The sequence below is a fragment of the Elephantulus edwardii genome, unplaced genomic scaffold, assembly GCF_000299155.1.
Source record: "Elephantulus edwardii isolate Elephantulus edwardi_28Jun2011 unplaced genomic scaffold, EleEdw1.0 scaffold00128, whole genome shotgun sequence".
NCBI lineage: Eukaryota > Metazoa > Chordata > Mammalia > Macroscelidea > Macroscelididae > Elephantulus > Elephantulus edwardii.
This window is the reverse complement of record NW_006399878.1, coordinates 10,080,163-10,093,850: the sequence shown is the minus strand read 5'-3', so window position 1 is coordinate 10,093,850 and position 13,688 is coordinate 10,080,163. Positions and strand designations below refer to the sequence as shown.

Here is a 13,688-nt window from a genome sequence, read left to right as displayed (position 1 = left end):
TTTTTTTTATTTTGTGTGTGTGTGTACCATCAAATCAGATCTGACTGGTACAGGAGGAGATTGCCCCTCCTTTTCCAGCAGAACATCTGGTGGATTTGAATCGAGTATCTCTGGGATTGCAGTGCAGCTTCTTGCCACTAGGTACCAGAATTCCCTACAAGGAAATTTTTTAGAAGAAACTAAATATGTTCCTTTCTATATACACTAACTGTGTGAAATACATAATTGATGTTAAGAGACTGCACTGTCATTGGGATATAGAGATTCTGCTATGAGTCAATTAAGATTTATTTGTTGTTATATTACAGTGGACTAAGCTCCATCTCACATACTTTGGGTATGTTGCCAGGAGGTACCAGTTCTTGGAGAAGAATCTGCTTGGAAGGCTGGGAAGACAGTGCAGGAGGGAGAGAGACCTTAGATGAGATGGACTAGCATAGTGACTGGGATAGTGGGATTTGGTGTGTCAGAGTTAGTGAGATTTGCTCAAGAAAGGACAGGGTCCAGAGCTATTGTGGATAACAGTCACTGTGAGTTACAGGTGACTTGATGGCACATAACAATGACAAATAACATGATAATTAATTAAATGTTGTTCAGCATTTTTTTTTTCATTCTCCTTTTCTCTTCTCTTTATTTTGTATATGGCATGGCTTATGTGTTCCCTGAAAGTTTTTCTTTTGTTATTGAAAATATCTTTGTGCTGTACTGGGTTCAGGAAACTGGTGGCCTAGTGGGTAAGTGGTTGTGCTGCCAACTCAAAGGCAAGTAGTTCAAATCCACCAGTTGTTCTGCAGGAGAAATATTGGCAGTCTCCTCCTGGTGACTTACAGCCTCTGAAAACCCGTTAGAGGGTCAGCTATGAGTCCTTTCCAACTCAGCATCAATGGCTGACTGACCAGCTGATGCTGTGTTCTGTCTTGGTAGTTCATAGGAATTTACTTAGATTCCTTGTTATAAAACAAGCTAGTAGACATTCCGCCTCTGTCCTTTAAGAATAGCATGTAACCATGATTTTTCTCTTACAGGTTGTGGAACTGGAAAATATCTTAAAGTGAACAGCCAGGTACACACTCTGGGCTGTGACTACTGTGGGCCATTGGTAGAGATTGCCCGGAGTAGAGGATGTGAAGTCATGGTATGTGACAACCTTAACCTTCCATTTAGGGATCAGGGCTTCGATGCCATCATCTCCATAGGAGGTAAGGCAGCCCCGTAACAAGTCCACGCTTCACCATGAGAACAGTGTAGCATGGTTGAGGCCACCCTAATAATCCAGTATCCATTCTTTGTAAAATGGCCTATATTATTCATTTTACCTAACTTTTTTGGGGAAAAATATATGTCAGCAAGTTTAATTATTTCACCATTAATGTCAAATATGATGTGATACTTAGAATAGTTATGATGGCTTTAACTAGTTAAACCTTCACCCAGTGACACTGTATACTTTCCGATGGTATGTTTGAATATCTTTTACTTCTAAATAAGAAAGTACTAAAATGCAGACAGAGTGCCCCTTGGATGCAAAGATGATGAAGCTTCAACTATCATACTTTGGACATGTTGCTATTTCTTGGAAAGAGAAATCATGCTTGTAAAGATGGGTGCCTCAACAAAAGAGTGGAAGTCCGCCAATGAGATTGATTGATACATTGACCACAGCAGTGGGCTTTGAAAGACCCCAAACTAGGGCTTTTCCCAGACCGGGCACGACCCCGAGCAACTCACACCAGATCCACTCGCTGCAATCACAAGAGGCTTTATTGACAAAGCTTCGGGACGACTTGTATCTCACTCAGGAGACAGGGAAGTCGACCCTGAGCCCAAAAAAGCAAGGTCTAGGGGTTCTTTGGCATGGAATTAGCTCATTGGCTCTTTGGAAAAGGAGAAGTTCAATTTTAGGTCAGTTACCTGCTGCTGACGTTAGTTAAAATATGGTTTTTGCCAGTAATTGTTTGTTCAGTTTGTGGTCAGCTAGTTCCTGGAACACAAACATTCACACAAGATCAAAGGTATAGGTTCTTTACAATACTTGGGTGTGGGGACATTGTGTAAAAAATTTTCCTTTCAGGCTTAAGTGTGTCAGAGATGATGAGGATGGCACAGGATAGGACATCGTTCAGGTCTGTTGTGTATAAGGTTGTATTGAGTTGCATAGAATCTGATGGCACCAAATGACAACAGCGTGAACTGGAAGTATTATTTTGTACTATTGAAATGAAGCCATATTCTTCCAAAGTGAAGACTGGGCCAGAGGAGTGTCATTATTAGCAGAGTATTGAAGGACTCACCTGCTGAACATGACTCAGAAGACGGTGTCACTGGCACTTAAGTCAACAAAGACAATGGGTCCCACTTGATCCCAGATACCATTGTTGTTATAATACTACTACTCATCTTCTTTATTGCCAAAAAGTGTTCCCAAGTCCAGGGAAGAGTGTTGTTCATCATTTGACGTATCTATGAAGCTCTCATGCCCAGAAATGAAAAAGACGTAGCAAAAAAACCACTTTTAAGATAGATATAGGTAAATCTTGTTTGGTCCTGAAGCCTAGGGTGGTGGTGGTAGTGTTGTTGGGTGCCGTTGAGTTGAGTACAACTCATAACGACCCTGTGAACAAGAGATCTGAACCCTGTCCTATCCTGTGCCATCCTCATCATCTCTGACACACTAGAGCCCATTGCTACTGTCCCCATGTCAAATCATCACATTGGGGGTCTTACTCTCTTTTACTGACCCTCCACCTTTCCATGCATGATCTCCCTGTCAGCCTAATGTGTTAGTCACATTTAAAAACACTAGAGAAATCTGCTACATAAGAGAATCCAGGGATAAGTTCTTTTGCACAACCAAATCCCTTTTCAAACTGAAGCATCTGCTCCAATATATTTTTTAAAATAATTTCGTTTAATATAGCAAGCCCCATTGAAGTGAGGCGAGTCTACATAAAACTGGCTATTGGTGATAAAAATACAGTATAAGACTGTTTCCTCTCCTGAAAGGGATGAGATTTCCATTTATTTGGTATTAGGTGGGGATCATACATTTTGCATCATGGAAAGGGGCATAATCTTGGCCCTAGTTTGGATGTCAGTTCAGCGTCACATAACAAGAAATTTGGACTGCGGAGACAGTTGCCATGGAACCATCTGACAGCCCAATTGCAGTTGTAAATATTGGAAGAACTAAGAGAAGATAATTTTTGTTGAACTAAGCAGCACTGTGAAGCTCTTAGCAGAAAGATTTTGGCTTGGTCTCTATCCCTAACTAACTGGAAATCAGAGCATAAACAGAAAAGCATATTTTATGCCTCATTTTTTACACCATCAGTTTTTGCCTCTCCGAGGCTAATGCCAAGCATATCCAAGCACTACCACTGAACCTGTTAGGACTGTGGCTATCAACCCTGTTCCCCCTGGGAATGCTCCTGTGTGCACGGTTACCACCACCTCCGGCTGCAGCTCAGGTCTCACTCCTCGTCCTCAGAGAAAGCAGAGCACACCTGGTTCCCATTTTCTAATTAAAAATGCTTCCTTTGATGGAAAAATAGCACAGTCTCATGAACTGTAACTATCAATTAAGGTAGTGTGGTAATTATCAGCTAGAGTTCTCATTTGGACCTCTATTATGAGGAATTGCAATAAGCTCTCTTACCTCTCTTCAGCCCACATCTGTTTACTTCCTTAATTACAGTTTTGTGTGTTGGCACTTCATACTTATAGAAAAGAAAAAGAAGTTTTGCTTTTAAAGTTTTTTATTAAAAATAATGGATAAGGTAATCATCATACTTATTTACACATTCCCTGTTTTACTGACAGATTAGAAAATGAAACACTTTTTCTTCTGCTTATTTTTAGAATAGCCTGGGAAAATTTTTAGGGGAAATTTGACAATATATTAAAATAGTATAGTATGCCTAAAATAGCCTTACTTATCTTAGGCAATGGATTTTATGCTACTGGTTCTCAAACAAGAGTGAAAATGCACCCGCACTGGGGAACATTTGAGGATGTCCAAAGGCTGTCAAAACTGTGGGGGACTGAGTGAGCCCCAACCACAGAGAATTAAGGATCCTGATGGATCATTAGTACACAGACTAAGAAACTCTGCTTTATGCAAAAACCCATAGGTTCTGATGCAGATAAGCTTATAGAGACATGACAAACACACTTTTCTGGTTAAATAATATCTCAAACTATGGCAAGACTTTAAAGATAGTCTTGTGCAACTTTCCTTCTGATTCTGGCTTCCAGTAACTGAATCCCTCCTACTTATTTCCTGGGATCTCAACAAGGTGGATTGACACAGCAACTGGAACAATAGACTGGAGCATGTGGGAGATTGGGTGTCTGGCTCAGGATAGGGCGGGGTTCAGCTCTGCTGTTCATAGGGTCATAATAGACTCGCTGGCATGCAACAACAGTAGCAGGAGAACCTTGGTATAGGAAACATATTGATCTCTAGTTTTGCCTGTAAGCTGTAGTCATGGCTTCTAAACAAAAAGGAACATGTTTTTAATCCTTTATAAAGTCAGCATAGTGTCCACACATTAACAATTCATATAGATACATCTTTTTTTTTCTTTAGGATGGAAGAGACATCATTAAGTATTATTTTTGTTATATTCACAGTGTTTCTTAATACAACATGCCTTTATATGCCTGTGTAATATGTATATAATGAATATTTACTTAAAATTATTTTTTTTGTGTTTCAAAAGTGTTTGACTTAAAACTGGTAATGTATTTTTATATGTGAAGTATAAATACAAAAATAGAAAAGAAATTTGGATATTTTCTGGATAAAGTTGTGATATTTCACTTTTGGAGATTAACTGATACTTAATAAATAAAGGAATATAAATATTTTGCCCTTAAAACTAAACAACAGCAAATATTTTGTAAATACTATATGATGTAAACAATTGACATATGCAGCTGCTAACTTAAAAGGTAGCCGTGTGAAGTAGCCTGAGATACCTCAAAAGAAAGGCCTGTCAATCTACTTATAAAAAATAAGTCCTTGAAAACACCACGGAGCACTCTTCTACGCAGATGGCATGAATCAGCTCCATACCACTTGCTTGATTTGTTTGTTTGTCTCAATAAACATAGATACTAGAGGCATATAAGTCAACTTAAAAGAGAGTACTGAATTAACAGAATACAATTTTAATGATATTTTTATGGCAGAGAGAGATTTTTAGGAAATATATAAAAGTTCACAGGTATAGACTGGGTGGTATTGAAGAGGAGTCAGAATTAGACATGAACACTGTTGAGTCTGTCTCAGTCCTACTGCCTTTCTTTCTCACCTTTTACCCCGGTGACTGAGATGATGCTTCTAGAAATATGCACTTTTGATTTAGCTGCCATACAGGCCTCTTTTGTTGTGGGGGGTGGGGGGTGGGGGCACAAAACCAAAGTGAAAAAAAAAACAAAAAACAATCTGGGGCTTAGAGAGATAAAGTGGTTGACCAAAGATCACAAGTCTATCTGGACAAAAGGCTGTGATGTCCTGTTCTTCTGTCACATGCCCACTGTGTCCCTTGAGCTTTTTCACACTGGTGAGAGGGGAGTGATTAAAGTGAGGGGAGAGAGGCTGTTCCATCCACGTTCTCTCTATCCTTACTAATCCTATTAGAGCAGGAGTATTCACATTTTCTTCTGACTAATTTCCCACTAGAGAGCTGTGGTAAGCATATGTGTGGGAAAATAATTGGATATTTTCTCTGAACATAACGTTTGATTAAACTCCCCAGGAGCTAATAGTTTAGTACTTTCTATACAGTGGTGGATAAAAATATCCCCAAAAGCACTATATTGGTTTGAATCTCATTGTGACTGATTTTGCATACTTTTAAAGTAAAATGATGGCCAGCCATTTGAATTTTTAAAAATGCACAATCATTTTATATAAAAATGGTAAAAACATTATAAGCAGTCATTTGGACTCATCATGGCTGGTTCTTTTTTTGCATTGCCTATATAGAAAGACCAATCTTTATAATTTTTTCTAATTTCATTTACTTTATTAATTTTAAGAATATTGACTAGTGGTATTAATCCTTGGGTGCTTTAGAAGTATCAATTATTCATTAAAACAATGCATTATTTCATAGATCTCTATTAGGAAATACTTAACCAAATAGAGGCATCCCTTTAAAATTTTATTTACTCACACTGATCATACTTCTAGTTAGTGAAATTCATAGAATCTTAGAAATAGAGAAGAATTTATACATTATTTATTCTAGGTTTCTTATTTATAGATGAAGTTTAAAATCTTTAGGACTGGAATAAATTACCTAAGATCATAAGTAGAAGGACCAAAGCTAATAATTATCCCTCCTAAAGCTTAGCTTGAGGGGTCTTCAGTGGCTTAGTGCTACGAAACTACACTGGCAACTCAAAGGCACAAGATTAAAACCCACCAGCTGTTCCACAGGAAAAGATGGATCATTTCTTCCCATACAGTTTACTACCTCTGAAAGCCAATTGAAGGGTTAACCATGAGTCGGTTCCAACATGATGACACATAATATAAATAACAAAGTTAGGTTGAGAAGCCCTGATAGCACAGTGGGTAAAGCCCCAGACTTATGAGTCAGAGGTCAGCTTTCAAAACCAGCCCTCTGAACCTGCCAACTGCTCTGTGAGTGAAAGATGTAGCATCTGTGTTTGTAAAGAATTACAGCTTTAAAAACTCTGTTAGGCAGTTCTACTGTAAAAAGAGCAAGGGCCACGTGAGGACAGACAATTTGACCTTTACCATTTCCACAATGGGGAACTGTCCCTGTCAAAAACATCAGTGATACAAAACCAGTTCCCACAAAGTCAGACAGGGCCCCCACAGTCCTGCACCTCTTTTTTACTCATTCTAACACCAATCTTAACTTTTCTACTGGGTCCAAAATCCATTGCAATAGCTCACAGCCTACACAAAACCATCTTAGGGAAGTCAAAGGGCTTAGTTGCAGAATTCAGGTTAGTAGCAGAATGCAATCAGTCAATCAGGACAGCTTTCAAAAATCTGCTCACAGGCACCTCAGTCTTGAGCCTCATGGCTTTAGGCCAGTGTTACAAAGCTCTCAGTCCTGCCATTTATGGCTCTCCTCCACCCCACCAGTTGTCAAATGAACTTGGCCAGAGGCTTTTCATTCTGGTTCCATGAGATATCAGTCCCAAAGTCTGCTCCATCTCACATCAGATCTCTGGTTCTCTGCTGTGGCTCCTACAGCTGCTACTCCCATTGGCCCTTGTCTGGCTGCCACAAGAATCTCTGACCACAAAGGATGTGCTACATTCTCTTGCTTGTGGTGAGACTCTCCAATTCTGCTGCTAGATCTGCTCAATGTATAGTGAGACCAGCCAATCCCCTCTAGATTGGTGAGGCTAGCCTATCCCCTTGTAGATAGACTAGCATGCCCTATTTGCATATCCCTGCCCATCCACATGACAAAGTAAGTCACAGGTTAGAGAAGCCATTTTGAATAATAAACCCTTAACACCACAGCTACCCTGTTCTGAACAGTCACTCTGTGGGAGTCACAATCCACTTGATGACAGTGGGCTTGTGTTTGATTTTGATTTTAAAAGCTAGTCTATTTCCACCATCTGCTCTGCCACATAGGAAGTAAGGAGATTTTACTATGTGTAAAAATGTCAACATTGTTATACAGAAAATACTCATATAGAAAACCCTTTACATTTGTGTATATTCTCATAGAGATTTGATTTCTTCTTTTTTCAGTCATACATCACTTCTCTACAAAGCAAAGAAGAATCAGAGCAATTAAAGAAATGGCTCGGGTCTTAGTTCCCGGGGGTCAACTGATGATCTACGTTTGGGCTATGGAACAAAAGAACCGTCACTTTGAAAAGCAAGATGTGCTTGTTCCATGGAACAGAGCCTTATGTTCCCAAGTCTGTGAACCCAGCCAGGCTGGGAGAAGGAGGCAGAGTGGACAGGCAGAAACCATCTCTCCCTCCCATCCCCCTTGCTCTGAGTGTAGTTGTTCTGTCTGTTCCAAAGAAAGATGTGACTTAAAGCAGTCCCACAGCATGGACCACTACATGGCTCAAACCTGCTGTGCAAATATTGCTAAGGAGGGTGAGGAAGAAAATGGATTCTACAACACATTGGGAAGATCTTTTCGCTCCTGGTTTTTCTCCAGATCTTTAGATGAATCAACGCTGCAGAAGCAGATTGAAAGAATGAAGCCCATGAAAAACACAGAAGGTTGGACCAATAGCACCATCTCAGTTCAACCTTCCAGACATTCTAGTTTAGACTTAGGTCACCATGGGCGATTTTCAGCAAAAGGGCAACATTTAGATGAAGAAGTATTTGTGGAAACTTCTTCCCAGAAAAACTTGCAATGGCTGAGGGCACCGAGCACACAGAAGCCTTTAAATGGAGACCAGCAAGGAGAATTGCGGAGAGATAGTGGAGAGGGTCATTTACTGAATAGCACCAATGCCAATGAGAATAGAGCCAGTGCAGGTAACTTAGAAGAAAGAAACTCTTCTCCTACTAAAATGTTGAGAAAGAGTTCCACAGTTGATTCTACAGATTCCATGCCTGATGATGCAATATCTGTTGAACAGCAGGACATTTTGGATTCGAGGTCCTTCATGCGATACTACCATGTATTTCGAGAAGGCGAGCTCTATGGGCTGCTGAAGGACAGTGTGGCAGAGCTCCGTATTCTGAGCTCTGGGAATGACCACGGCAACTGGTGTATTATTGCAGAGAAAAGGGGCAATGAGGACTGATTAGAGCATTGTGAACTATTCCTCCAAAAAGTGAACATGCTCTTTTCACTAGATTGGGCATTCAGTTTTATTCATTTTTAGTAGTTAAAACATTTTATAGCTAACCTAAAGGTTAACCCAGCTACCACTCCACAAAAAATGCGGCAATCTATGCTCGAAAAGATGACAGCCTTTGAAACCCTACAGGAATTTTCAGCTCTATTCTGCATGATTACTTATTAATCAGAATCAACTTGATGATAATAGGATTTTGGTTATGTTTTGGTATAGAGACTATAGGTTGATTGCCTTTTTAATCTTTGCCTATGAATAGTGCCTAGCACCTCAAGCATTCTGTAAAAATATATACGTGGCTAAGCATTTATGTGAATTAGCTGAACAAGCAGTATAAAATGCTTATCAGTGTGCTTTGGATTTTCTTTTATCCTGAAAGATGAAATTCTTGTAAAAAACGTTATGCAGTATTATACATTCATTTTTAAGGTGCTGTTTTTTTTTTATGTAGCTTTAAAATTCAGCATTTTTCAAAAGTAACAGGAGTAATTTCTGTTGCTCTGGGTGTAATTTAGGTCATTGTGACAGAAGACAGGTAAGCTTTTTCACTGTGCAGATGTGAGCTCTACCATGTGATGGTTATGTTTTGGTATAGAGACTGATTCAGGGCTTTGCTTCCACCCAAAGTCATCAGAAAAGTAAGACTGTGGAGAACGAAGATAACACAAGACGGATTGCAAGGATTTTTACCCATGATAAACAACATTGCTTAAATATAACTAGATAATGATTCTTGTATTGCTTAGGAGATTCTAGGAGGTTCTGTTAGCATATAGGGTGGTATATGTGAGTATTAAGAGTTAGTACAAATATCTCAATTCTGCTGAAATGAATCATGAATTTCCAGTTAAAAAATGAAGTCTGACTGACAAGGCTCTGTCATCTGTAATGATGCATTTTTTTCTTATGGATTAGGAAGATATTTATGAAATGAGAATCTGATTGAAACATTATTTTGTTTGGGTGCTGAGGATTGTTCAGGATATTCAACCCTAGTGTTGGTGTGAATGAGATTTGTTGATAAAATCTTGAATATAAATAAGATCTAGGCACTTCTTTTATATAAAGCAACCATATTTTATTAACCATATTAGAGATAAAGAATTCCTGTTGGTTAAAAAAGTTGAGCTTCTGGGGAGCTCTGGTGGCCTAGTGGCAAGAAGCTGTACTGCAGTCCCAAAGGTACATGGTTTGAATCCACCAGATGCTCTGCCGGAGAAGGAGGGACAATTTCCTCCTGTATCAGTCAGATCTGATTTGACGGTACATGCACACACACACACACACACACACACACACACACACACACACACACACAAAGTTGAGCTTCTGTCTCTTTATTGACAATTGACCTCTTATAGAATCAGTCCTAATGGTGAGACACCGTTGGTTGGATTTGAACCTCTAACCTTTTGCTTAAGAGCCAAGGAACATTTGAAAAATGTTGTAAAATGATGTAAACCTTCAGTGAGAAGAAATGACACTGTAGCGACCATAGCAATGGACTTGGACATATATTTGGTCATAGACATGGTGCAGGAACAGCCCATCGCTCACTCTGTGTACAGAAGGTCACCAGGAGTCAGAGACAGCTCACAACAACAATGAGAAGTGAACAGATTGGTGTTGGGTGATCCTTGAATCTGTTTGTATTTAACCATGGTCTCTTTAGATTTTGCCATAGATATTGAAACAGAATTAGGACAAGAATAGAAAACTTGAAAAGCTGAAATAAGCTGACCCAGGAATATGGTCTCAGGAAATTCTTTAGTAAGGAGAAAATGGATCTTTTTTTTTTTTTAACAAATGTTCTTTTACTTTAAGGACCACTGGATAAAAGTCAAATTTCTGTTTTCTTTTTCCACTAAAATTAATCCATTTCCTAAAACTTCATTTATTTTTCATTTTTCTTTAGCAGCTATGCTCAAACTTAAAACAATGATTCTACCTTAAAAGATATTTATATTATTATTTCGATGCCAATCTGGAAGTTATTGTTGTGTATATCTCTTTTGGCCTCAAAGTAAGATTATCTCTTCAGTCTTTTGGTTGATGAAAAGAAATGAAGCATAGTTTCTGTTATTTAATGCTCATTTTGTATTTGAGGGACAATGAGGAAAAATACAGGGATGTAGAAGAAATTAAGAATTAGTTTAAAGTGTCTTCCATTTCTTAAATCAAGATATTAAATTTTGAAAATGAATGATCTTTGTGATGGAACAAAATAATTCTTAGAATGGGGATGTTCTTGTAGTCAGGGTTTGAGCTTTTACTGCCTGGACTTGCCCTTCCCCTGGAGTCTGTTGTTAGATCTATTTTTAATTCCAGCCTTCCTGCTAGAAACTCATGTTTGAGGTCATGTATTTCTGGGGTTGCCTACTATTTCTAAGACATTGCATGGAATTCAGTTTATTGGACTATGTTAGAATAGCTTTTGAGATAACTTATATAACCCCATACACACACACACACACGCGCGCACACACACACGCACACACCACTCTATCTAAAATTGTGTAGACTTCTTAGAAAAATATTTCCACATCATTTTGACACAGACATAGATAAAATACAATAAATAGTTGCATTATTTCACTCTTCATCTTCTGAATCCAAGAATTTTATGTTATTATTTTTGTTGTTGTTACGTGCCATTGAGTTACTTGCTGCAACTCATTGTTACCCTATGCATAATAGCTCTAAATCCTACTCTATCCTGAGTCAATCTCACTGTCTCTGACACACCTACCCTCATTACCCTGGTAACTGTGTCAGTCCATCTCATCTGGGGTCTTCCTCTTATGCATCAATCCTATGATAGCCCTCCCCAAAGACTGGCCCCTCGTGGATACAGCTAAGTGTTCTTTTATATGCAAACATTTAAATGTTTACTTTGTGGTTGGTAAACTCTTTTGAAGTAGATTAATGTGAGAAGTACTCTTAAAATTATCTTCTGTGTTTTGATTGGGGAAAAAGTTATTGCAGAGCAATATAATGAAAATGTCTTTACTATTCCAAAATCTTACTCATTTTCAGGATGGTTTCCAAAAGGAAAATACAAGTCATAAGTTAAGATAAATACATTCAGGTTTAGTCAACTTTACTTGCTTGATTACAATTAATTTGAAAACTTAGACTCTGTTGCTAGATCAGTGTTTTTTGTCTGTTTGTTTCCTTTTCATGGACTTTTTGGGCTAGCTGCTGACTTGTGACTGACTGGCCTATTTGAGGGTTCCATGCAAACAGTCAGATATCTGAGATGAAGTGCATGAGCAAGGGCAAATGATGCAATCAACATTATCTGAGAGAAGGGAACCAGGTTTATCTAAATTACATTCTTTTCCATCTTCAGCACTGTGATGAAACCACACCATCTTGTCATGGTGACTGTTGAACCAGTCTGCACAAACCCTTAAGTGATCATACTTGTCTGCAGTTCCCTTCCCATCACACATCCCTGTGCAGGGGAGGCTGGCATTCTTGCCTTCAGCTTGCCCTCTTATGCTTTTCCAAAATCTAGATGTCAGTAATTCCTTTGCATTCTTCAGTTGTAAGAGCAGAAGTTGGTGGTAATCACGAGAGAAGATAATCCAAATATCAGCCAGAAACATTATTATTTATTTTTTTCAGTGGCTTCCAAAAGGAAAAGTACTGATGGAATTTTAAAGACATATATTAATATGGAAGGAAACAGAAGGTTTCATCCTAAAAAGTTGGTGAACTTGGAGGTGGGGAGCTCAAAATACTCATTAACGTCAGGTGTGAACTGCCTCCTAGCTGGCCTTCCAGAAGGTTTGCATAGGCTGTGAACTGAGCAGGAGAAAAGAGCAGGAGATGAGAACTGCACATCTTACTCCTGTGGAGCCACTGGTGGATTCGAACCACCGAAGAGGCACTTTTGGATTAGCAGCGCAGCTCCCTCCAGACTGCACCAAAAATTGAGCTCTGAGCATCCAGAGAGGCAAAGTGGAGACTAAGCCCTGGCCAAGCATTTGCAATCTAGAGAGAACAGAATAGACCAAGGTGAGTTCTTTCTCCTTTTATGCAGAGAACTTCAAAGGCTAACTATTCTAAATGGTTGTTGTTGTTGTTGTTGTTGTTGTTATGTGGTGTCGAGTTGCTTGCGACTCGTAGTGACCCTATGTACAACAGTCCTAAACTTTGCTCTATCCTGGGCCAATGGCACTGTCTCCGATACACCCATCCCGATTACCCCAGTCACTGAACCACGCCACCTCATAGAGGGTCTTCCCCTCCTGCGCTGTCCCTCCACCCTACCAAACATGATGTCCCTCTCCAAGGACCTGTCCCTCCTTACAACTATTCTAAATACCTTGCATTTATTATTTTACTTGTAACTCTCACCACAGTCTTCTGGGGTAAAAGTACTTCTAATTTGCATTTTGCAGATTAATTAAGAATGTCATTAAATTGCCTGAGATCATACTATCTAAGGAGCCGGATAAACCCAGGTAGTCTAGCTCTGAGCCTCTTCTCTCAACCATAATAATGTATCCTCCTCTCAACACTCCACCTCAGCACAGCACCATCTATCCCTACCCAGCACACCACCATATTATATACTCCTACCCAGCACACCACCATATTATATACTCCTACCCAGCACACCACCATATTATATACTCCTACCCAGCACACCACCATAATGTCTTACCAGTATGGCGGGGCATTTTATAACAGCTTTGTAAGTTTATGTTTAATTAGCCTCTTAACAAATTAGTTTTAGTGAAGGTAAAGATTGCGCGTTCCATAACTGGGTAATAATGTGTTGCATAAGGAACTTGGCATACAGTGGTTAAATACTTTTCTTTTCTTTTTTTTTATTTAGGAAG

General features: G+C 39.1%; 1 protein-coding gene across 1 annotated transcript in view; it reads left to right on the top strand.

Moving 5' to 3' along the window:
* KIAA1456 (KIAA1456 ortholog) overlaps positions 1–8,781 on the top strand; it is a 16,525-nt gene extending 7,744 nt beyond the window's left edge. The window contains exons 2-3 of the mRNA XM_006893572.1: positions 1,029–1,202; positions 7,757–8,781. Of these exons, the coding sequence (XP_006893634.1) occupies positions 1,029–1,202; positions 7,757–8,781 (1,199 nt within the window). The remainder of the gene's footprint in view (positions 1–1,028; positions 1,203–7,756) is intronic.
* Positions 8,782–13,688: the final 4,907 nt, after the last annotated feature.